At 38.6% G+C, this 26053-nt stretch overlaps 1 protein-coding gene across 1 annotated transcript; it reads right to left on the bottom strand.

The window, feature by feature from the left end:
* Positions 1-25922, bottom strand: mybbp1a (MYB binding protein (P160) 1a). Its single transcript, XM_042499009.2, has 27 exons — positions 25683-25922; positions 24513-24608; positions 23108-23191; positions 22955-23029; positions 22632-22739; positions 21113-21303; positions 20129-20296; positions 19064-19181; positions 18030-18319; positions 17376-17486; positions 17166-17291; positions 15968-16174; positions 14942-15050; positions 14727-14817; positions 12474-12634; positions 11449-11565; positions 10821-10994; positions 9592-9765; positions 8944-9101; positions 8698-8832; positions 7311-7401; positions 5638-5769; positions 5188-5256; positions 4955-5068; positions 2745-2846; positions 2513-2637; positions 1-622 (listed from the first exon to the last, which is right to left on the bottom strand). Exons 1-27 carry the CDS (start codon positions 25857-25859, stop codon positions 259-261), a joined length of 3867 nt encoding a protein of 1288 aa, XP_042354943.2. The 5' UTR covers positions 25860-25922; the 3' UTR covers positions 1-258.
* Positions 25923-26053: the final 131 nt, after the last annotated feature.

Here is a 26053-nt window from a genome sequence, read left to right as displayed (position 1 = left end):
TTTTGAGGGATTTCCAAGAAGAGAAATGGATTTATTGTTGGAGACATGTTTTTCTAATCTAACAGCAGTCACACATTAGAAAAATAATCCATCTTGATTCACATCCCACAAATCTAAAGATTTCAATATGTATAATAATATCTCACATTGAAATGCTGATATCTTCATATTGTTCACGCAGGACAGTCAAGTAAGAAAAATTAACAGACGAGAAAACATATTTAAAAGGGAATAAACGTTTAAATAGCAGTGTCCACTTTACGTCTGCCCTCCTCCCTCTTTCTTCTGTTTTTGTTTCTTCTTGTTCTTCTTCTTCTTGGCTGTCTGGCTCTCGGGCTGCGTCTTGCTCTTCTTGGCAGGGTTGGGCTGACTGGCTGTGGCGCCATCGGCCGGTCGTTTCTGTTTTGTTTTCTTGTCATGTTTCTTTTTGGCTTGTCCTTTGTCTGCTGCTGGTTTGTCTTTGGAGGTTGAGCTGTCCGCTGCCGCCGCCGCCGCTGGCTCTAAAACAGGCTTGTTGCGCTTTTTGCGTTTCTTTGTTTCTGGCAGAAAACCTTTCTTCTTCTTGGGACCTTGCTGTTGGCCATCCTGCTTGTCGGGTTTTGTTTTTTCAACTTTGGGTTTCCTGTGAAGGTTAACACATGCAAGGTCAATGTGATGACCACAATTAACTATAAAAAAACACACAATAATGACAGTTTTTAAAAAACGAAAACACGCATTATAAGTAATAATGAAGAAATAAGCGGTTCGAATTTCTGTGGTTTGACCAACAACCTGTCTAAAATGCTTTTAATCAAAATTATTGTTTGAGAGGACACAGAAGAGCACAAATCACATGCTAAACCCATCTACTTCAATATTTAGTATGAAGTTTATTTTTTGGTTAAATTTGAGTCAATAAACTAAGTTGCTTTTTTTAAAAAGATATATAACATAATGGTGGAGCAAACAAATGCTGCTACACATTGAGGAAACACTAGAGTTGCTAGTTGAGATACATCAGAAACTGGACAATGAGTATTTTTGTAACCACTTTACTGCAGCCTTTCTGCAGTAATCTGATTCCTTTAACGTCATGTAGACAGCATACCTAGTTAACTTGATTGGGTGATAGAGAAACCCAATTTCCTCAGCTAGATTTCCTCTGCAGAATGCCAATTTCTTGGCCATGTATACACATAACTGGGTTTCCAAACAGCTTTTCACGTGAACGCACGTGCATGACAGTATGTCTTTAACCGCAGGGCAGAGCCCATAAACACGCGTCCTCGTCTTCAAAATACTACAAATAACCTACAAATACACAGCTATATTTGACAATTTAGCTTTTTTTAAAAAAAAAATCAACCAATAACATAACAACAAAACAATAATTAATATGATTAATATTAATAATTATGAACAAATGAAATACATATTTGATATTCCCTGAGCAAATAAAGGAAATGGTGCTATTATGACAGTGACAGTAACAGATACAGAGAAGTAACAAAAAGGAAAATACACCTGCATCTTTTTAATGTTCCTTAACCCTAACCTGCCTCTTAAAATGTCGCTTTTTCTATTCATTTTAGCCTTGCGTTCACATGTAAAATGTTTGTCGCTGCAAACGTACCTTTCGTAAATCTCCATCCGTCGTAAAAATTTTCATAAAACTGTTTTCAGTGTTGACATGCAGACAGGAAACCGGCGTTTTTGGCTTGTAACATCAGAGTATGTACCATTATCTCCTTTGTGAGGTGTCACAAATGAGGCGACATTTCGTGTATTGATGGACGCTGACAGAGAATTTTTGGTGAAGCAAGAGTAAGGTCAGTACCATGCCTGAAAAAGGCGTCGAGGTCAGATACTTGACCATCACAGCTGCCTTTCTTTATCTCGGTCTCAGCAGATTTAGTGTCTGTTCTCAGAGGTGTGCAGTTGCATAGTGGGAGAGACGGGCAAGGTGATTTTGGGTGAACACGGTGAGCTCACTTGTTTGTTATACTTTGTGCAAAATAACTTTATCTGGGGACATGTAGCGTCTTAGAGGACTGTTGTGGTTAAGTACGAGCCTCAGACAAGGACACCACCAGAATCTCTGGACCGCATACACTGCGCCACACTCTGTGTTCAACCGTGATTCTCCTCGATCAAGTCCTAATTAAATATTGTGTGTAATTCATCAAAACCTCCTGAGTTCTTCTTCAGTCATGGAATCACCAGCTCAGTTTTCTCCTCATCAGACGCTGCCAAAATAGTGCTCGCTCTAACATTTTACACGTTCAATGTTAATTTATTCTACCATCACATGTGTCTTTACACTCATTATCACTACTTTAGATTAATAGAAGTGAGTCATTGATCCAAAATTAGTGAAGGGAGGAAATCTGATTCCTGACCTGCTGCATGTGTCTGAGGATTTTACAGAAACCTGATTATTACCATTATAACCTGATTTTTCCTACTAATCTGGTTTGCATCACACACTGCATGCTTATCAAACCTAGAGTGCAAATCACAATAAACTCACGTGACTCCAAAGTGTTTCATAACGGCCCAGTAGGTGTCCTCCAGCTTGCCGGTCTTCTTGAAAGCAATGAGGCTGGTCAGAGGCTGCAGGACCTTCTGAAGGGGCTCCAGGTCCACAGACAGCTTCTGCACAGTGTGGGGAGCAGATAGCAGAGCGTTTAGTCTGAACTCAAACCACGTCAACACATTCCCATGAACTCGTGTTCATCCTCACACTTGCAGCTCACACCTACCTGATAGTGAATGTGTTTGACCAGGAACTGACAGAGCTCCAGGGTTTTCAGCACTTTCTCCTTCACCACTTTGCTGTCAGTTTGACCAACTTGCTGAAGACTCTAAGAGAAGAGGACAATGAGGTTAGACTGCTGTCCATGTTGGCTTCATTATCAGCGGATCCATTGCCAACAACCCTCTGGTTTGACGTAGTTTTGCTGTTGTTGAGCACGGACCTCTATCACCTCAATTCCTTAAGAAAGGTTCTTTGCTTACTGGAGAAATTAGAAAAACACATTTTTTCCGTTATTTTTAGTTAATAAAAGCCTTATTCCCACTGCACAAAAAAATGCTATAATCCCTAATGCAATAATAATGCGTACGATCAGCATTCACATTCGGGTCAAATGACTCTGCATTAGACTTGGGTATTTATCGCCTTTGGCTCCAACTGGCATTGATGGGAACACAACACCTGGCTGAATGCGAAAATTTCAGCTACTTAACTGGCGAGATGCAATGACGTGCCATCACTAATTACCCTCCATCTCCTCCCAAACTGCGCTAGTACCAAATTAGTCTGCACCGGGTTTGAAAGAGAGACTGAATAAGTAAGAGATATACAAAGAGATGACACCACTGAAAAGTTTTAAGCGACCTCTGTTCTTACTGCTTCTGCTGTTAACCCGTTCTACGGCTTGTCTGTGACGTCAAACGGACACACAAACAACAGCACACACACGCCAGCTGACACAAAGGTAGACTCATGTGCTACAGCACTGTGTTCAAGCCAATCACATATATTTAGCAGGTTTACCCATGTTTTAAAAACCTGTGAGAAAGGGGTATCATACAGTATAATGTGGTTTATAACAGCACTAAACTTAAGTACTATAAATTTGTCTTCTTGATTTAATTGATCTGTTATACTGTTGTTTTTTAACTCTGCCTTGGAAGGTGACCTTGAGTGTTCAGAAAGGCGCCAATACAAATAAAATGTATTATTGTGATTATTATGATTAATATAATCATTATTACATGTAGCTTTTAGAGATAATTAATGAACAGTATGTCTATAATCACTGTAATTGGTTTGTAATTGACAGATCCATTAATAAGTTCTTATACCTGCCTATAACTACATTATAGTGTGTTTAAAAATAAGAAATGTTATATAGTGCATGTAGATGTTAGACAGGGGGACTTATAGTGAAGTTATTTTAAAACACTGCATGTTGGAAACAGTTTTTAATTACATGTTTAAAGGAACATTTCATTCAAAAACAATAAAATTTTGATTTCATGCTCAGCTCCCCTTCATGGGAAAAGACTCAGAAAATGCTTTGTTCAGCAGTGGTTAGGAGAGAAAATGCTAATATTTGGATTCCCATGAGTACATGAATGGATACAAGACACCTGTATGATGCTGCACAGGAATTTCTGGAAAGTTTTTCACACATTTTTTAACATTTTTTGCTGTCTTAAGTTCAGACTCCATCAAAGCCTGTTTGCACCGATATGCCTTCATTTTTTGGGTTCTCCGTTCTCCTTAACGCCAGTTGATAGAAAACTTTCTGGGACCATAGAGAGCCGAGGGAGGGGAGTACTCTCTACAATCTATATTATCTTTGTGTGAACTTCCTTTAACAAAGCTTGATAAAGTAGAGCAGCTCAGAAAATGATGGCAGATATTATTTGCTACAAAGTTTTGGCAACTGGAGCGAAAAACTTTTTGGAGAAGATGTGTTTGTTTGTTTAGCAGGTCTGTTTTTGTCCGGGAGGAAAACAGCGGGTCAACACAGAGGTGAAGTGGTTTGGTGAAGAATTGCTGAAGTATGTAATTATGTATGTGTTTACCCCCCGGCTATCGTGTGGACACGCAGAGGTCATGGAGTGGCTCTAATCATCATTTATCACAGCACGATGCCGCTTTATAAACCTTGTGGAACAACATAATTAAAATTTGCACAAGCCTAAAGGACGCTGTTGTGTGAACGTCTCTGTTTATAATGAAGAACTGATGTGTAGTTATAACCTCACGTTATATTAGACACAGAAAAGTGACTTTTAATCACGGTTTTTACAGAATTTTTGAATTTTAAAAAGACAGCACTGATTTTGAATTGGAATTTTTTGGCCACTAGCAAATTTATTTGCAAACACTGCCTCCAACATTATGGCCTCTTGAACACTGTAATGTATCCCAGGACCGTGATGTGTGTTGACTTACCTCGACCAGCTGACCTGAGACCTTCACACAGAGCTCTGTCCACAGAGCGCCGCTCAGCAGCTGCTGAACCTCTCTGCTCTGCATCGCCCGCAACACCAACACACACGCTTGGCCCTGAACAGACACAAAACAATGTCCATCAACAGGAAGTACAATGTGCATACGAACTAAAATAGAGAGAGAAAGTAATACATTAATTTGTGGCTACTTAGATGGAGGAGTTTTGTCTTTACCTGCTGGTGAACTCTGACCCCAGACGTGATGTGCTGCATGGCCGTATCCAACAGCCTCACACACAAAACCTGGAAATAAAAAAACAGCATCATTAGTTGGAGTCGACTGATTATCGGCCTGGACGATTATTAAGGGCCGATATTTGGCATTTTGCAGATTATCTGCATCAGCATTTTACTTAAATGATCGCTGATAAAATTTATTGACTAAAAGGTGCAAAGTGTCAGCACGGGAGGAACGTTTACGATGCAAAACCACAGGGGAGCTATTTTTATTTATTTAATTTGACTTTATTAAAAGAAAGTTGCAGTTCATTAACTACTAATAATCGGTATTGGTCCTGAAAAACCAATATGGGTCGACTCCTAATCAGTAGTTACCACCAGCAGAGACGTGGTTTCTGTCCCCATGGTAACCTGTACTGACACATGACGTGTCGCTGTACTCACGGGGAATCTGGTGAACAAGTCTGTGAACATCTGAGCGGTCAGAGGGCTCTTCCTCTTGCCCAGGAAGGAGCTCAGAGCCTCACTGAAGATTTTGGAGACCCGATCCACATCTACGTTGCCCATGAATCTCAACTGCACACCAAGAAAGAGCAGACAGCACGACATCAGAGATTTTTACTGGTTTTAACAGATGACAGTGCAGCACCACAATTTAAAAAAAATGTTTATCAAAACAAAACAAAAGAAAATCAGTGTGAGGAATACACTCCGGCTAAAAAGGGGGCTGAGTTATCCAGGACTGACCCACTTTCTGACCCAGTAAAATATGGGAACAGATCTTGGAAGTTTTCTGGTGCAAAGCTGGATGTATTCATGAGAGACAAAAATGCAACGTTAACAACTATTGTCCAGTGATCCGACCTCAGCAGCACCCCACTGCAGAGAGGTTTAGATGAGTAGTTGTAAACTAGGAGTCAGGGGAACCTCACACAAAACATACACGACTCAAAGAGATTCACTGCCTCCATTATTTCAAGGTTATGTTACATACATTTTACCCTGCTGTATCCCCACTTTGTGATGAATGTAAATCAGACGATGGTACACTGTTGCATCTGTTTTCGGACTGTCCTTTGATTTATTCTTTCTGGGCAACTATTTTAAAAACAAATTAAAAAAAGAGACTTGACTCTCTTTGGATGCTCTGCGGGCTCTGCAATTCTTCCTTTACACATTTTAACAACCCTGATGATGCATGTGGTACAAACAAAAAAACTCATCCCCAAAGACTGGAAGACACCAATCCTACCAAGCTTTAGAAAATGGTTGCATGAACTTAAACCAGTTACATACACAGAGAACCTGCTCATCAATTATTTAAAATGTCAAGATAAACAGGAAAAATTCTGGGGTTTTGTCTTGCAACATTTTGACTCAAAAGTCATAAGAGTCAATATTATGATCATAGGTGTCACTTCCTCCACATATATCTCCTCAGCTGCAGCTGGCACCAATATAATTCTGCTCTTAATCATATAGAACAGGGTTCGGCAACCTTTACTATCAAAAGAGCCATTTCTGGCCCAAAACAAACAAAAAAAATCTGCCTGGAGCCGCAGGTAACACAACACATAGTCAAACTAGCCTGTCAATATTATTAATGGGTCTATATGAGCATTCATTAATATGTTTTACCAGTATTTATTATTTTTTGTTACATTAACTTTGCAGTGTTGGTGGTAAAAATTAAAGATCTATTTATGCACTATTATTATTATTATCTATATGCATTATTAACTTCTCTATTTTCCTCTGAGACTTCTCCTATCTTGGATTTGGAGTCCATAGCTAGTCAAGCTTTTTTGATTCAGGAGCGTCCACCACTTTTGAAATTTGGCAAAATTAAGCAGAAAAGGCACCACCGCCACAGAAATATGATGCATATTTTAGTTAATGAAATGCTAATACATTTTCATATTCTGTGTACAGGCTACATATTTTTGCAATTGAAAAATTGAATGAAAATCTTTAAAAAATAATCGCCATTCATTTCCATATAATTTTTAGTCAGAGACACAGGAGCCACTGGAGAGGGGCTTAAGAGCCACATGTGGCTCTAGAGCCACAGGTTGCCTACCCCTGATATAGAACAACCACACAATAAAAAAACATACGTCATTTGCTGCAGCTCCGTCAGCTGTCTGCTCCTCTTTGGTCTCAGCAGGTGGAGCTCCTCGCAGCACTTTCACCACATACAGAGACGCACTGCAAGGACAGTTCAACATCAGCAAAATACTAAACACCGCAGGCACAAATTATAGTTTAGGCTCCAATATTTCATTCTTGACCTTGGAAACAGACTCTTTCAGTTTGCTGTGTTTTTCTTGAGGTTTTGCAGGGCGTAACAAAAGCGTGGTATCATTCTGGGGACCAGTATATAATAAAAGCACTCGGCACCAGTGCCAACATATTATTAAAACGTTAATTCACATTAAAAAAAGATAGATAAAGGATGTTTATCTATCAACAATAAAACAGTCCTTTCCAGTCACTGCCTGTGAGCTATACAGTTACGTCCTGATCTACCTGCCACATCAAAGACCTGCAGTGAATGTGTGAATAGTGTTTAATGTGGTGAAGCTGCACTTAATAATGAAGCACTTTTGGGGTCTGTTAACTATTTCGAATATAAAAAAATACATGTGGTGTCTAAATTATATCAGTTTTATCTCTGTTAAAACAGCCATTATTTAAGGAAAGAAGAGAAACATCAACACAACAGCTGATTCGCCTTTAACGATCGTATAGACGTCTCAGAATCATTAAAATATGTACAATATGTATATATGATGCTGAAGCATAACGCATTTATTTTTATATATCTAAACCTTAATATACTGGTTTGTACATTGTAATGTAACATAAGACACATATTTGTATATGTTTGTAATTATATATTTTTACACACATTACATACTCATTTTAAAAAATTTTTTACATTTTTTTTAAATTAAATTACATTTTTACAAATGTAACTTTTTAAATTGTTTAAATACCAGTGGGAAATTGAAGTATAATGCGCAATATTTTTTACTAATTCGCATATTTATTTATTTAATATTTCTTGTTTTATTTATTTATTTATTTTTCTTAATTTTTTTCATATGTCTTATTTCTGCTTATATACATCCTTATTCTTGGCATCAGAGCGACTGTAAAAAAATCGCAATTTCCTCTCAGGGATCAATAAAGTATTTCTGATTCTAAAAGTTTGAACAAAATCATAGACATATAGCAAACTCAATCATGCTTATGAAGACTGTGCTGATAGAGCCAAAAAGGGTTTTTAAACACCCTTTTGGCTCAAATATGAGACAAGAGCAATTTTCTCACAAGTTAATGTACTGTAATTTTCTGTCATGCTGTGTGTCATTTCTCCCATTTACTCTGCTTTTTTCTCTGTTTCGGTGACCCGTTTTTCCTAATATGGCATAAACATTCACATATATAATGTTGTGTGGGAGAGTTCAGAGACATTAATCATTCAGCTGAGTCATGTACCTGAAGTAGTAGAGGCAGACTGAAGAGTCGGACAGTTTCTGAGATTTAGTCATCAGTTTCTCCAGCAGGTCGTGGAGCTCCCCCTGTCTGTCCCCGGCGGTCCTGCAGTAAACCTTGGACCTACACAACTCATTCCTAAATTTAAACAAAAAGAAAAAATAAATAAATATTCATACTCAGAAAAAAAACAAAAGAAAAAAAGAAACTACAGATAGAGATGTTTCCTCCACAGTGAAGGTGAGTCACCTGAAGATGCCTGCAGCTCGGCGGAGGAAGTCCTGCTCCTGCTGGTCGCTGCCGGAGGTCATTCCTCTGTCGATGATGGCGAGAAGAGGCTCCACCAAACCCAAAACAAGAGGACTGCCAGCCTGCCGCGCCACAAACACCTCAACCAGGTCCAGCACCTACAACAGTGGAGGAAGACAGTTTTGGGGACAATGGAGGTTGTATTTTTTTTCCCACTTTTGATGGAGACATGCTCACAGCTTCCTCCTGCATCCCATCTTCATGCAAGTAATTTGGCTTGATTTCTTTCAAAAGCGTGGAAAGAAGGCAATGAGCAACTACAAATGACCCAAAAATGATTGAGAAAATAATAAAAAAGTTAAAAAAAATAAAATAAAATAAAAAGACAATTACCTGAAATTTGCACAAAAGTAAAGTGAAAAATAATTATAATAAAAAATATATTTCTCTGTAGGCTTATTGTAAACATATAATTATAAATATAGATTTTTTTTGATATTTTCAGTAGTTATTTGATGATTTTTCTCTCTCTCTCTCTCTCTCTCCTTTTTAAGGCAATTTTCAGGTTATTTCTTTATCACCTTTTACTGATTTTTTTGCAGTTTGTGAGACATTTCATGCCAAGTTGCTGATTTTAGGCTGTGGTACCTTGATTTTGAAGTCTCGGACCAGCATCTTCTCTTTCTGTATTTTTGACTTCTCATCCTTCTTGGCCTGGTTCTTCTTCTTCTGCTCTGAGAACAGCGCTGCGAGGCCCTTATCCAGCTCCATCATGGCGTCATCGTCCAGATCTTCATCGCTGCTGCCGTCCTCCTCTGTGGCCTGAATACACAGAAAAACATCAACACTGTGAGCTCGGATCACACACACGTTGCTCTGTTTACTTCATCTAAAACCTCTCGACAGGAGAGACAAGGACGTGGCTAAATGAATCTAGCAGTAAGGTTACTTAATTATAATAAGCACAATTATTTTGGTCAATAACTCTGTTTTTCTTAACATCCTGTTTTATGTTATTTCTGCCTTTTTTAAAAAAAATTATTAATGTAGAGCACTTTGGTTAACCTTTTTTAAATGTGCTTTATGAATAAATCTGGACTGGATTGGAAAATCGGCATCATGACTATTTAACAAAATGACTCACTAACTTTGGAAACATCATGCATTTGTTGGACTTTAGAAAATAACTCATTTAAAAAAATGAAAAAAATGTAAACATCTGTTAAGATAAGCTATAAACACAGCAGGAGCGGGAGAGGCCCCGCACCATGGACTGTGATTACTCTGAGCAGTGTGCATGGAAATGAACTACGATGTGACAGATTTGAATATATTTGTGTCTCTCCTCGATGGTCTGAGTAGCTACATTTGTCGCCAGTCGCTCATTTTAGAAATAAAGTCACAAAAACAGTCTGAAAAGTTGCTAAATCGAGGGAGAAAGTCACTAACTTGTACGGAGTGCATCGCTGTAAAGAAAAGAAGTGTGCAGGACTTATCACACAACACAACAGGTCATTTAGACGAAATGCTTTTTAAGACCTTTTTCATGATAATTTTTAAATTTTATATTGATAATATGCAAGTCCTTTAAATAAATTTTAAGGACCTACAGATGTATGAGCATCCTTGCAAAACAGACTGCGGCACAATAGGTCACTGTATCTTGATTATATTAAATGTCCTAATCGATGGAAGTCAAAATTGTAATTGATAAATAAAATCAGACTGATCACCTGCTACTCTGGAATATTAATCACAGCCTGAAGACTTAAAAACAGAAGAAAAACACATTGCTCTGCTGTTTATAATTGTGCTTAAGTTCACACGTGTGCACACGTGAATCACAGACACACGGAGACGCAGCCTAAAAAACCCACCAGAGCGTTCTGCTGCTTCAGGACCTTCATCAGCTCCAAACGGAAGCTTTGGTCCACCTCTCCCTGTTCCATCTCCTCCTCCTCCTCCTCCTCCTCCTCTGACTCCTCTTCCTCCATGGCCTCATTATCTTCATCCTCATCATTGTCATCATCTGATCCGTCAGACTCGTCCTCCTAGAGGGGCAATAACCGTATTTTTTAGGACATCAAAAGTTAGCACAAAAATCAAACCGTAACAGTGAAGACACGTTTATTAAGTGGAATAAATCAAAGATTAATCATAATACGGCATTAGATGCTAAAACGATTTTACTGAATGAATGAATCTTTTATTTTGCACACGTAAAAACAAAACAAAACACACAAATAAAAGCAAACGAATTTTACGGCCAACTGCAATCAACAAAAAGACAAAAAAAGACCGATAAAAAAACTATACATTAATCTCAATAATAAATACTAAAGCCACTTCAGTTTAAGTATCACATGTATGAAAAGGAGCAGGAAAAAGTACACACTTACTTATTCCTACCCGTATATATACATTCACAGTCTACATAAACGACTTCCCAAATTGCATACGTAACCTGCTGAAAATAAGTTGTGAATAAGTAAGAAAAGAACCGACCTCCATCTCCTCTTCATCGTCCTCATCATCGTCCTCACTTGGTTTCTTCTTCTGGGTTTTGTTGTCGTCAGTGACGACCACAGCAGCGTCCTCATCATCCTTCTCCGGGTCCAGGACCTGCACACAGTCCAAAAACTCACATTACAGACATGTGAAACAGATCGAAGTAACTCTGAATACAATTAGAGATTACTCATTTATTTAAGTATGTCTAAACTGTTGTATTTTCCTTCATTTTATACACGTTAGAAACTCTGTTTTTAGCTTAATTATTAGCTCATTATGTTATGCATTCTTGTACCTCTATTTTTTATTTATTTGTACCTCTACTTTTTATTTGATTTGTATTTTTTGTACAGTATATTGATCTTTTACCTATTAAATGTTATTTTATTTGACCTTTACCCTTGTACTGCTGCAAAACTTGAATTTCCCCTCTGGGGATCAATAAAGGATTATCTTCTCTTATCTTCTATTTTTATTTTTATCTTACTTTTACTGGTATTACCAAATTAATTTTATCCATGTGAAGATGTTAGTATTCTATTCTTATCTTATTTTTACTTGCTGGTTTTATTATGTCTTTATGTCTTCTTTGTATTTTCATGTGAAGCACTGTGCATGCACTGGTGCATGTAATTTTTTATTTGTAAAGCACGTTGGGCTGCATTTCTTATATCAAAGGTGCTATACAAATAACGATGATGATAATTATTATTATTATCTGGGCATTTAAAAAACAAGAAGTCTGTCCATCGATCCCTTGTCTAATGATTGTTCCTGGATGTCTGGCAGAAGATTAACAGCCTGTTAAGAGACTTTTGTGCGACACTTAACTGACCTCTTTACAAACTTTACCCTCCTCTAATAAAAGCCTCAAGATTTGGCTAAAAGTTCAGAAAAAAACGAGTGAAGTGGACCTTGTGTTTTGGCAAATTGTGTTTATCTAAAATAATCTTGAACCTGTAAAATCATTTTCACAAAGTGTGACAGGTTATGAGATTGACTTTGAATTTGTTACTCACATCTAAGATCGCAGTGAGGGCCGCTGCAGTAACATGCGGGCAGATGGACGAGAAGACCGTCCTGCAGACCTGTCTGATGTGTCGGCTCGGCTGGGACAGCAGAGACAACAAGATGTCCACCATCACCTCCACCCACTCAGGCTCCTCCTCCTGCTGTGTGGCTGCAGCGCGGAAAAAGAAACACACAGTTAAAACAGGGTAACTGACTTTTTTTTGGCCACTTTGGGCAGCGACACAAACTGATAATGTCTCACTTTGGTCACATTTTGACACCTGAATCAGCTCCATTTGCTGAATTACCCCTCTACCGAACTTCTCTTTGAAAAATTAAATCCACCTCTCATCACACGCGCCTCAGATCAGAGCTTTGTAAATCAGCCTTTAGCTTCTTTGGACCAAATAAGTGGAACAAGTTACAGAAAATATTAAAATTAAACAGCTATGTGTCTGAAGATCATTTTAAGTGTATGATAGTTAATACGGTCAATGTACAGTTCTCCTGATTTGGTCAATTCACAGATAAGATCGCCATTTATTGTTTTCATTGTCATCATTTTTCCTGTTTTTTTTTTCCTGTTTTGTTGATCCTGAGCATGTATTTGTGGGGGGGTGGTGAGTCTGCAGTGTTTTTGAGTCTCTTTGTGGCTGTTCAGCCTGTTTTTGCAGCTTTCAGTTCCTTTGCATCTATTTGTCATCTTTTGCCGTCTCTTTGTTGTTGTTTTGTTTGCAATTTCATCTTTCTCATCCCTTTTACTGATTTTATAGCCATTTATACATTCTGAAAGCTATTGCTGCTAGTGATTTGTTTTTATTGAATTTATTATTATTGTATGATATATATACCGCTGAATAGAAATCCAGGGCTCTAAAAGACCTTAATGCTCAGTCAATTTTCCCTAATAAACAATGATTGAATTAAGTTTTCTTTTAATCACTTTATTTTGAGTTTTTTTTTGTTTCTTGTGGCCAATGTACTAAATGGGCATTAATATCATCAAAAACTGTAAAATGTAACAATAAAGTTTCACTGTACTACACTGCTTTTATAAAAACATTTCTAAAGCTAAAGAAAACATTTCAGCTAATTTAAGTTTTTTTTCTGAAAACTTTGAGATATCCAGTTTCGACTATTCCCTCGTTTCGTGGGGAAAAACCTCCCTCCGGTGACCACACTGACGGCTGAGTTAAATACAAACAGAACTAAAGTCTCAAATCTGTAGCAATTGGTGGAGACATTGTGCTCGTCTCGTCTGAGACCTGGTTTAAGTGATTTAGATCAGTAAAAATGAATCCTGTTTAGTGCAACATTAGGACGTGAGAGAGTGACGGAGGCGGCTAACCTGACACGGCAGATGGTTTGTCACACAGAACCATCTGAGAAAATGTCTTTGGAAACTGTTAGGAAAAAGGGCAGGCACCTTAAAAAGACACTTGGCAGGTGATTGGATGAATCATCTGTCTATCGACGTCTGTCACTGGCCAGTCGGAGGAAAAGAGAAAACATCTTTTCCATACAGAAAAGCCTTCAGTGCCTTTCTTTGCTCCTCTGTAAAAGAGGAAATACTCTCCTGTTCTAAAATAAAACAGATGTAATTGAAACATCTAAATTAACCTCTTTAGGCCGACAAGATGGATTTCCCTGTGATCTTGTGATATCTTGAGTATTCAGGGCAAAGCCAGGTAAAGAGGAAACACTGTCATCAGCAGCTGCGTTTACATGCACACTTTTTCTCAACCTGATTGAGGATTTTGGGTCAGCTGTTGACATGGGATGTCCTCTAATACGAACGCAGGCGCATGTAAATGGAGCAGCTGTTTGACATGCGTGAAAATGACACAACTGACACCTTTCACACACTCTTACGCCACAAGTGCATTTTCTCGCGGTGAAAAACAAATACTGGATAACTTCTGGCGGCAGCACAGCGCTCTGTCCCTCTCTGATATTTATTGTCTGCTCGGTGCAGTTTTTGCTGTTGTTTTGATGCTCTTAATCAAGCAACAGCACGATATCAGTGTACTTCTACTGGAGGCGATGAAGAGGAGAAGAAGGCGAGCACAAGAAGGCTGTAACGTGAGGATGGAGCACGCGCTGAAAGAAAGCAGCCAGAGATGCTTCATCATTTACATGATGCACATTTTCTTTTGATCGGTTTATAAAAAGTTTTAAACTCCCCCTCTGCAACTGACTGAAATTTGAATCAGTTTGAATCAGTTTCCATGTAAACATACCTATTGTATCTGAAAGCTCACCTTGTTTCTTCTTCTTCTTGGCCTTTTTTTCCTGAGCTTTGTCCATGCAGCTCTGCAGGTCCTTCATGATGTCCAGCAGCTCTTCAGGAGCCTTCAGGAGAAAGTTTTCGTGTCAGCAGATTAGTGTTCGCTGACCAGAAATTAAACTACAGGACAACATTAAGGCTGCAACAACACCAGTGCCGCTCTATGACGGCTCTGGTGGCGAGCTGTACCTTAAAGAGGTGCATGCCGACCAACAGGAAGAGCTGCTGGAACGCGATCGTCTCTGCAGTCTGGCCTTTCTTTGCTTTCTTCTTCAGGTTTGCCACCGACTCCAACATGCTGGAAAAACACACATGGAGAGCCAGAGCTGTCAAACACGTTCCTATAATAGTTTTCATTAAAAAACAAGCAAAAACAAGCTAAGATTGTCAACATTAAAGGAAGGTGACTGGAAAGTCACAGAAACTGCTCAGCAATAAATGTGACAGTGCTGTACGCAGGAACGCCAAACATTTAATGTCAGATGCCTCACATCCATTACACTCTGAGCTGCTTTACTCCGGCCGTCAATGTAGGATCCCAAAAATCAGTCGTCACATTTGTAGGATGTCCTTTATTCCCTATGCCATTCAAGCAATAAACTCTGAATAATCGTATGAGGGAAAACTACTATTTTGTAAGATGTGGTCTCTATATATAATGTAATATAATATAATATAATGTAATATATATAATGTATTGCTCATACCTGCCTGTTTGCAGTATTGTGTTTTGTACATTTGTGCATTTTTAATCGTGTGTTGTTTTTTGTGTTTGTATGAAGCTTTACTGTGACAAATTTCCAATGAGGTGGACAATAAAGTCTATCTGTCTAAAGTAAGATCTACATTGTAATAAACTGTATCATCTGTTAAACCTGAACTACATTCATGTAATACTCTATTAAGGAAAATGAAGAACTGAGCTGTATGTCGACCTCGTTCTGCTATTAATTTTACCTTGTTTTAAATAATCTTTTATATCCTTGCACCTCTTGTCTGCAGTTTGCTATCTGTAATGTTGATTTTTATTTTAAAAATTAATTAAATCACTATTTAAATAATTAAGAAATTGATTTTAACTTTTATTTTTGATCTCTTTACTCTTTTTTAAATTGTAAATCTGTTTCCTTAATGATGTTTTTCATATTTTATTGCTCTTGAAAACACCTTGCCTTTAGTCACAGAGACCACACTGAGGAGAAACTGTTGTCCTACCTGTCCCAGGCCTGTCTCTGCTCAGGGCTGAAGGGCTGGCTCCTCTGGACGTGTTTTGTCTGGGTTAGGAGGACTTGGGCGTACTGGACCAGGTGGTAGATCCACATGGTGCCATCGGCCGTGACGCCCTGCACACGCTTTAGGTTGACTGCCTCGCCTTCGGCCGAGTCCTCTGTCAGAGGCAGGTGGTGCATGGACAGGAGGAGTCTGAGGAGCGGACAGACGGAAAGTCAGTGATGCAGCAGTGATATGAGACACCTGAACATGATTTTTTGGATAAAACAGGGTCCCAATCTGGCTGTGACGGTCCATGTTTCTTGCGGGGTAAAGCCTAAAGCATGTCGTCAGATTTGTCGTCCTTTTGCTGATTTTCTGAAGATGTGAAAAGTCCCATTTCCAGTCAGACTTCTGAGGCATTAGTCAGAGATTGTTTCTTTACACATTTCCACATCATTTGGATTTTTCTATGTGGTTCCTTAAGGTCCTTAAGGTCTTAAGGAACCGCCAAGTCTTAAGGTGCCTTAATGTGGTATTCGAGGGACTTTTAACCCTTAAACAGCTCGACTGTCATCGGTTTTCTTGTGACGTCTTTCAAAAGCATTTTAACCTCTGAAACCTGAGAAATTTGATTTCTTTCAAAACACAGGAAAAACACAATGAGCAACTTGGCAAGAAATATCCCAACGAAAGGAGAAAATTAGAGAAAATGTCCAGAAAATCATATTTACAATTCTCTTACTTATATATTTAAAACTGTGTTAAAAGAAAAAAAGAAAAAAAATTGGGGGCAATTTCTCAATGTTATTTTCTTATTTTTGTGTTTGTTTTTTACTCAATATAGTCTTTTATTGCTTTTATTCTTAACATTTCTAAAAGTTTAATTTAGTACTTTAAATGCTTTTCGAGATCTGCCTGTTTTATCACTTTTATTTGCTTTATTCTGGCTGACATTTTGCATTCGCATTTTGTTCTTGCCTTTTTGACTTTTCTAGACCTTTCTCTGCTTGGCATGTTTGTTGCTGTTTATCTTATTATTCCCTGAGCTCCTGCCTTTGCTTTGACTGTTAAAGCACTTTGCAAACATCTGTTTATAAAGGTGCAATATAAATAAGGTTAATATCATTATTATTGTTATTATTATCACTATTAAAGAGGCAGCTGTCTCAGGACAGCAGAGAAGTTTTCCCTCGTCTCTCACCCAAAGAAAGAACTGATGAGCACTTCTCTGCTTTTATCGTCCAGAGGGACAGAGAGCTTCCCCTTCGTCTCTGGGATGTCGCCTGAGGCCTTCTTGGCGCTGAAGAACGCGTGGAAAAAGACAAACCTGGAAAAGAAACGACAGCAGCTGATGGTCCTCCATTCAAACAAACTGAGACGGTGACGTTGTTTAACTCCAGGTAGTTCTCACCTGGCCACATCCATGATGAGCTCCTCCTGCTTCTTCACCTGGTGGTTGTCAATGATCGAGGAGAGCCGAGAAACGATCCACTTCCTCAGGCGGAACACGGGGTTCTCCCTCCTGAGAAAGGAAGATCAGTTACATTCATCCAGTTTCTATGCAGACGCATAAACACGCTACTAAAGCAAAGACTGGATATTAAGATGGACGATGCTTAAAAGAAGCTAAAATATTCCGGATACAATCGCTGTCGTCTTGTACTGGTGACATCATAAAGAGCCAAAGCCTGCACTGTATCGATATTTGCAGAAGGGAAGTTCCCGCCAAAAAACATGTCCGACCAACTGAGTAGCCCCACTCAACACAAGTGCATGGATTGGCTGTCACAGCTGTCAATCATGGTGGAAAATCTCCTTTTTGTATAATTAAATAACCCATTAAAACCAAACTTATAAAAACAAACATAATGGTGATGAGAACAACCTTCAGCGACAGAAACCATCTTTGTGAAAAATTTATTTGGCGTGTACTTTGAGTTTTTAGTTTGACCCATGTCCCATTCACTAACATGGAGGGGCGGGCTTTATGACCTATACTGCAGACAGACACCAGGGGGAGCTGTCATGTTGTCCATCTTAATAAACACACGGGTGTTTCACTCACTGTTCCTTTCCTTCCTGATTGTCCTTTTGCTTGCGAGTGCTGAAGTCCAGCAGTTTGTCGAGCTGCGGCTGCAGGAACATGTTCTTCAGCCACTCCACGTACTGCTGCAGAGCTGCAGGCTGCAGGTGCTGCACCACCCTCCACACCGACGGCACCACCGGGTAGCCCTGGTTGGTCAGCGAGGAGAAGCCAATGATCACCGCTAGCTGTTTGTCGGCGTCCTGACAGCCCTGCAGGAAGTCCGACACATAGGTGTCCATCTCCGGGGACAGCTTGAAGCGATCCTTTTTCTGGTAGAGAAGAAAAAAATTGATGAGATTTGGATTAGTCAGTTGCTTATGTTCTGCTGGGAGTGAAAAAAATAATACTGACCAAACAGGGATGGGACATTAACCAATATAACAACAAAATTCCATGAAACATGACAGTAACACGACAATTAACGCTTTAATTTAGCTAATTTTGTCCAATACCCACAGTATTTCTACAAAACTATGATATGTATATGCCTGCAAATAAATAGCGAGCTTTTCCTAAAACACTGATGGTTCTGTGGTGCATCATAGAGCCTCAGCTGTCACCTGTCAAACAAGGCGATTAGAGCTTTCAGTGCACTTAGGCCTTAAATTATAGGTTAAATAATGTTTGGTGATAATATAGAAATGCTTTACAGATCATTTATGTTCCAATAAAAACATTTTTTGTGGTTACAAAAAATTGTGAAAAATCTCTCTGATGCTTATTGCAAAACAATTAATGTGAAACCTCGAATTAGTGCTACGGAAATGGACGTTAGTACTAAATTTGTAAACATGGAGGGCATTTTGAGATTATATTAACTGTGACGAATTTGAAATTAAAACCTGTTTCTAATATAAGCCCAATAAAGATCTGGATTTCTTTTTTTTTTTAGTGATCATTTGACATAGACAACTTTTTTTAAGTAGCATACATTAGACAAAAAATATGCTCTAACTGTCTGAGATCATTCCCTGTTGAAAAACGTAACGTGTCGTTTAGACGTCGCCACTGACCTGAGAAGACACCACGTGCTCGCCATAGTGCATCATCACCTCTCCAGACAAAACCTCCTTCAGCTGAGCCTCAGACAGCAGCGGCAGGGCGCTGCCCAGCAGACGGAAGCCCAGGTAACTGGACACAAACAGGACGACACCAGAGGGACGTGTTAGCGGGACGCATCAGCTAGACAAGGTGACACATAACATACAGACGTGATGAATTAACCCTTTCAAACCTGGATCGCAATCATTTTTCTTGTTCTGCATTCAGAGGTTTTTCACAAGTATTTAACCGTTTGAACCCAGAGCAAGTTGGTTTGATTTTTTTCAAAAACATGGCGGGGAAAAAAGGGCAACTCGGCAAGAAGTGTCCCGCAAATTTTAAGAAATTAGTAGATTTCGAAAATTATTTTTTTAAAAGCTAGTAACATTTTTCTTGAGAAATATATTTCAAATTATCAGTTAAATATTTTAAATTTTTCAAAGTAATTAATATTTTTTCACACAACTTCCCTAATCCACACATACACACACACACACACACACACACACACACAAACACACACACACACACAAAGCAACTGTACGCAACTGACTGTCCCTGCTATATTGATTCTGTTTTATATTTTTTCCTCCCTCTTTCAATGTTGCTCGTTTGTCTGCTCGCTCTTTTACAACCTGTCATGTCACTCAGTGTATTCAGCTCTGTCCGTCTTGCCTATCCTCACCTGTTTTGTCTTGATTCATAAAAAAATAAACATATAAAAGTAATTTCCCTGTTTTTTTCGTTTGTTTTTTTTACTTTCCCATTTGGTTGTTTTTTTCCTTCTAATTTTAAGGTAATTCTCTAGTTGTTTTTTTTTCTAATTTCTTGCTAATTTCTTGGTCATTTCTTTTCCCAGGTTTAAAGGGTTAAAGGAAACGCAGGCTGCAGGTTCTCCGTGCAGCTGAGGTAAATATAAAAATGGCCTGTAGAATTTCAGACACGATCAGCAGAAACGCGCTCAGCTCTGACTGTTGGGATAAAAGTTAGTTAGCCGCTTGTTGCTCTACGAGGCTGCTCGCTCTGTGCGGACTCACTGAGCGGGCCCCGGAGGCTCCTTAAACATGCCGTCGATGATGGCGTTATTCCAGAAGAGCTGGAAACTGTCTTCCTTCAGAGAGAGCTTCAGGAGGTCAAGGGTCACAGCTGGGAGGACACACTCCTTCTTCACCGAGCGAGCTGCCATCTTCAACACCTCCGTCAACCTGCAATACAACAACACACGCTGCTCAGATTTCCCACGCGGCAGCCGTCGGAAGAGAAACGGACGCTCACATTTTGCATAATTCTGGGGTCCCTGCAGCTTTTAGATTGAAGACTTTTTCAGACTTTTTATTGCAACTCAAAGTAAAATAAACTTTAAATATTTATTAAGGACTATTTTTCCTAAATGTTTACTTCAACATAAAACATTAGTTGGTTAGCGGCGCCCTTTAAACAGAGGTTTAAAGGGTCCTCGGCCCTTTGCTGCATGTCGCCCCCCGCACTCCCCCCCACGCTTAAAAACTGCCCTGTCAAATTAAGGCAATAAAAGCCCTAAAAAATAATGTAAAACATCAGATGGTCTACTTCAAATGCTGAAAAAAATAGGACTTTCTACAGTGGGACACGTGGAAAACACTGAACATTTTATATTATTAAGTTCATTTGGTAAATGTGTATGAGTGTTGCTGGTTCCTATATCCTTATCTGCCTGATGTTAAATTCGGAAAATTATTTTAAAAATATATATTACCAGATATTTTGAGATTTCATGATGCAATGTCAAAAAAAGAGATAAGAAAGTTCTTCTCCCAGCGTATTAGCATTTTTAAGACTTTCGAAAGATTGATTTAAGACATTTTAAAACCTATTAAAGCCTTATTTTTAGATTAATGAATTGAATGCCTTTTTAAGACGTTTTAAGGATCTGCGGGACCCCTGTGACATCATGTGCATGAATAGCAGCTAATGTTAGCTGATCAGCACAATATGGTTAAAGGCATTGCTGAATAATTGAGAGAAAGTCGTGGTTTTCGTACTTGGGGATGTTGTCGGCGTTGATGATGGTCGAGGAGCCCAGCAGCTTCTTGAGTTTCTTGGGTTTGAGGGTTTGTGGGAAACGCTGCAGAGCGACCAGCAGCAGCTGCAGCTGCTCCGGAGTACTGAACGCTGATGCCAGTTCAGTTTGCAAAGAGCTCAGCAGCACCTCCTCAAACACCTCCTCTGGGATCTGACGGATCGGACACACACATCACATCACACATCTGACAAAAACTAGGAAATATGACACATTTCTCTGGTTCTGAAGTCCTCACAGCGGCTACCAGTCACTCGGAGATGTTGAGTTCAAAATCTTGCTGCTTGTCGATAAATCGTTGTGGCTCAGCACCCAAATATATCTCTGACTTTCTGTTATCATGCAGCAGAAACCTGGAATAACCCCCAAGATTATGTTAGACAAGCCCCGACTTTGACCACTTTTAGGTCAAAGCCAGTAATTAAATTTTAATTTAATTAGTAATTAAATTTTAATTTATTTATTCAGCCAAAAATGAACAAACCGACCGTTTTCTTATTGGAACTCAACATATCCGCAGGGCCCTGGTACCCTCACATTCTTAAACCCAAAATAGTAATTTAGCAAACAGCTTAACACTGTAATGACGCCATGTCATTACAGTGCAGCAAACATGTTACAAACAAAAAAGCCTACCTGTGACCTCTTAAAGCTTCCTATGACACAATTTCTAACACAGACTCCATTTTTCTGGAGGGTTTGTATTTTTCTAAAATCCAAGGATCATTAGAGCAGCTGTGACGACCCCTTAATTTATCACAACAAAGTCATGTTTTGATACATTTGGCTCTTCGGTTTGGTCCCCCATACGACACAGCCTTGGTGACTAAACCACTTCCCTATGTGATCCACAACTTTTTTGGAAAATGGGTTAATAAGTGAAAAACATTCCTTTTTTCCACTGCCTACTCCAACGTGCGATGACTGCAAGCTTATTCTAAAACTTCATTTTAAATCATTTTAAATAATCTTTTTATCTTTGCACCTCTTGTCTGCACGTCTTCTGTATTTAAAATCTTATTCAAAAATTGTAAATCATTCAGTAGGTAATGTTTTTTCTTTACTCTTATTGTAAATCTGTGTCCTTTATTATGTTTTATAACCAAAACAAGGAAGAGAAAGCATATAACAACGAGTTTAGCTACACTCCACTGGCTTCCAGTATCTTTTAAAAAAGATTTTAAGGTTCTTTTACATATTTTTACAGATCTTAATAGTTTGGGACCAGCCAATATTATTACTCATTATTCATCTCTTAATATGTCGTATAATTATTATAATTATTATTTTATTTTATTGCTCTGGAAAGCACTTTGAATTGCCTTGTTGTATGAAATGTGCTGAACAAATAAAGCTGACTTGCCATCAGTTTTAGAAAAGAAAAGATGGATGTGGAGTTTTTCTTTTTCAATTTGCATAAATTAAATACTCCATCTGTTAAAAGTGGATAAATGGCTCCAATAGTGTCATAAAGCTGGCACCTCATTGAGGATGTCCGTCATGGTCTTAGTGGGCAGGTCCTTCAGGTGTTGTCTGCGCTGACTGAGGCTCTGCAGGAGCTGCACACATCCCAGCACCACCTGCGGCTCCTGCAGAGACACAGGAGAGACCACAACACCACGTTACACTGCAGCTCACGCACATCAACAACACACACACACACACACACACACACACACACACACACACACACACACACACACAAGCTTTAGATTCATTCCTCTTTTTCATCATGATCTCTATTAAAAACACCAAAATCTGAGCCTGTCCGTTAAAAGCGATGAGTCATGGTGAGACTACTTACTTTAGAGAGGCGACCAGACTGATGAAGTGCGAGGACGCCAAACAAGTTTCCAAACAAAGCATTTCTGAAAAGTTTCTGTAAAAACAAGAGAAGACCTTGACATTTACAAAGAGCCCATTCATGAATTTTTCAGAGAAAATATCAAACACTCACCTTTTTCACCGTCTGCACATTGTACTTCTCTTTGATTCTGTCGAGTATACTCTGCAGGGTAACGTCTCCAAAAGCACTTAAGACCTAAAAGACAAAAGCTCCTGTCATGCCAGTGCCAACAAAATGAACAAATGATCATTATTTCTTGCGTGGATCAGTTCTTACAGATCTTTTTTTTAACACTAACAGTGGAGAGGTCACCACTTCAGCCAAAATGGATCACTTTTGGATTCCAATGCAAAGCCTCATGAATGATTCACATCACCACGACCATCTACAAATGCAACTCTTACTATTTAAAACTAAAGAGGCACAATAACGGCACCGCAACCTGCTTGGAGGCAGTTGGGCACGCTTCGGCTCGACCTCAAGGACGGTCCATCTCGGGTATGACTTAAGATTTAAACTGGTAATGGAAACACAAATCAACACAGCATTTTTGACTCTGCACAGACAAAAGTGCTGATAGAAAAGTCCCAATAGGCAGTGACAGTGCATGAAGATATGTTAACAACAATGTGCAAAAATTACTTTTCAGATATCGTCAAATACAAGTCAATCTGAAATGTAAAGATGGATAAATAAATCAAACTGGGTTCAACACTAGAAGGGCCATGATGGTCATTTTGACCATTTTCATATTTTTATGTTGTATAACTTTTTGAATTAAAAATTACAGTGCTGCTGATCCCTGATGTCTCCCCTAAAAATTCCCGTATTTTCATTTAAAATGTGATTTATACAATTTGCACAGAAGGCAAAAAAACGTGATCAATGTTTTATATTTCGGCCACAGGCGGTCAAAATGACTGCATAGATTTTGCTGTAGTAAAATTGATACCTTTTTGCTCGGTGGCAGCTGCATCTTGGTTACTTAGCAACAATCATGGTCTCTATCAAAAGTTAAACTTTAAAAGCGGCCTCTTTCACAATCATAACTATCTGAAAATGTGCATTATAGCTCTCAAATTTTAGCAATGTTTACAACTTGTTTTTTTAAATTTTTTTTGTACAGTTAAAATAAATACACAAGAACGACAAAGACATGGTGCAGGAAGAGACAGAAAACCCATTGGGCTTATGTGGAGCCTCCATCTAACTAATGTGAAAGTTTCAAAAAGCCAGGCTATACATAACACATCATACATAACATGAGTAGATGGGACAAAAAAAACCCCAAAATAAATAAATAATAATAAAAGCAAAATAAAGTCTAAACTTGTTCAAATGTAATTGTAATTGTGGTGTTAGTTAAGATATCCTAACACAACAAATGCATTACTCTCTATATTGGGATCATGACATATTTTAGAGTTTGGAATCTGGCGGTCAACATGACCACTAACGGCCTTTCCGTTCTGGCCTTTCTATCATTAAACTGGTTTCGGTAGTCGAATCCACTCACCTGTCCCAGAGCCAGGCTGAATCCAGGTCTCGCGGCCTCTCGTGTGTGAGCCAGTCCGTCCACCAGCCTTTTAAAGGTGTAATCCAACTCATCTGCCTGCAGCACACACACAGCAACAAGCACATGATGCACGCAGGAAATCTTCTTCTCTTTTGGACTATTGTATAAACTGCATACATTTTTCAAAGTAAAATTTCTATAAGTAACACAGTTCAGACAGTTCACAAAATAAATTCCAGGTTATGTTATCCACCAATATACACATGCAACTTAAGATGAACTTATATGTTGAGTAATTTATGTCCTTTTACTTTAAGTAAATAATAAAAATACTTCTTCCACCACTGCTGACTTAATGACTCAAAATTATCTAAGTACTACTCAAAAACAGTACTTAAGCACAATATTGAGGTACTTGCTCCTTACTTGCTTTAAACTACATGGGAAAAAGGAAAATGGCTTGAAAAAAATGCTAAAAATGTAAATCTAATGAACTTTAAATATGTATTTATAATACACTTATTTAAATTATTATTATTATTATTATTATTATTTTCTAACAATTATTTTCTAATATTTCTACTTTTTTTAATTGTATTTCTTGTCTGTTTGTTTTTTGCAAATTTTCAGGTCTTCTATTATCATCCTTTCCTAATTTCTTGCCATTGCTTGTTGCCTTTTTAAGCCATGTTTTTTTTTTTTTAAATAAGAAATCAAACCAATTTTCTCTGGTTTCAAATGCTTGATAAAAAGTGTCCAAACGTAACACAAGAAACTGATGCCAATCCGGGGGTGAAAAGGTTAAACTAGCTCCACCTTTACCAGTTACAACCTCCAGGAGATGGACACGTTAATACAGAAATAAATAAAATCCAGTAATATGACATACATTAATCTGACGCTTTGCATAATGAATACTTTCACTTTTAGTTATTGAAGTATATTTTGATGTTAATAATTTTGTACTTTTACTTATTTTGAATGCAGGATTTTTACTTGCGACAGTATTTCTATACTGCGGTGTTGGTACTTTTATATACAATCTGAGTACTTCTTCCACCACTGCTGACATTAAAACTGTAACTACTACAAACTACTAACTACTGCCACTGTTACTTCAGTGAGTAAGCACGCTGCTCTGACACTCAGACTCTCAGAGTTACTGATCACCTTTTCGTTGGTCTTCAGGTACTGGATCAGGTTTTCCACCGCCTTCAGCCGGACCTCCTGATCCGGTTTGGCCAAGTCCCAGAAGAAGTCGAGGAAGACGCGGTTCTGTTGCAGGATCCCGGCCGGCCGGACCGGCTCCGGTGTTTTCACGGAGAGCTCCACCATCTCTACAGACATCTCCTCACACCGACACTACACATGCTGCTGCTGCAGGAGGAAAACGTGCCGCACCGCGAGGATACTGCTTCCGGGTCAACAGCATTTTTTTTCAAATCCTCGAAAACTTTATTTAATAAAGTAAAAACTGAATAGTAGCAAAAATCGGGACAGTATAACAAAAATAATAATAATAAAAAAAAAAAATACTTTGT

The sequence above is a fragment of the Plectropomus leopardus genome, chromosome 15 (genome assembly GCF_026936395.1).
Source record: "Plectropomus leopardus strain MGB_pleo_1.0 chromosome 15, ASM2693639v1, whole genome shotgun sequence".
NCBI classification, from domain to species: domain Eukaryota; kingdom Metazoa; phylum Chordata; class Actinopteri; order Perciformes; family Serranidae; genus Plectropomus; species Plectropomus leopardus.
This window is presented reverse-complemented; position numbering and strand designations above follow the sequence as displayed.

Coding starts and splice junctions, on each gene's coding strand:
- mybbp1a (XM_042499009.2), bottom strand. CDS start 25,859: ATGTCTGTAGAGATGGTGGAGCTCTCCGTGAAAACACCGGAGCCGGTC. Junction 12,635..14,726: donor CAAGAAGAAGAAGAAACAAG/GTGAGCTTTCAG, acceptor TCCGCGCTGCAG/CCACACAGCAGGAGGAGGAG. Junction 10,995..11,448: donor ACGATGAAGAGGAGATGGAG/GTCGGTTCTTTT, acceptor TTGCCCCTCTAG/GAGGACGAGTCTGACGGATC.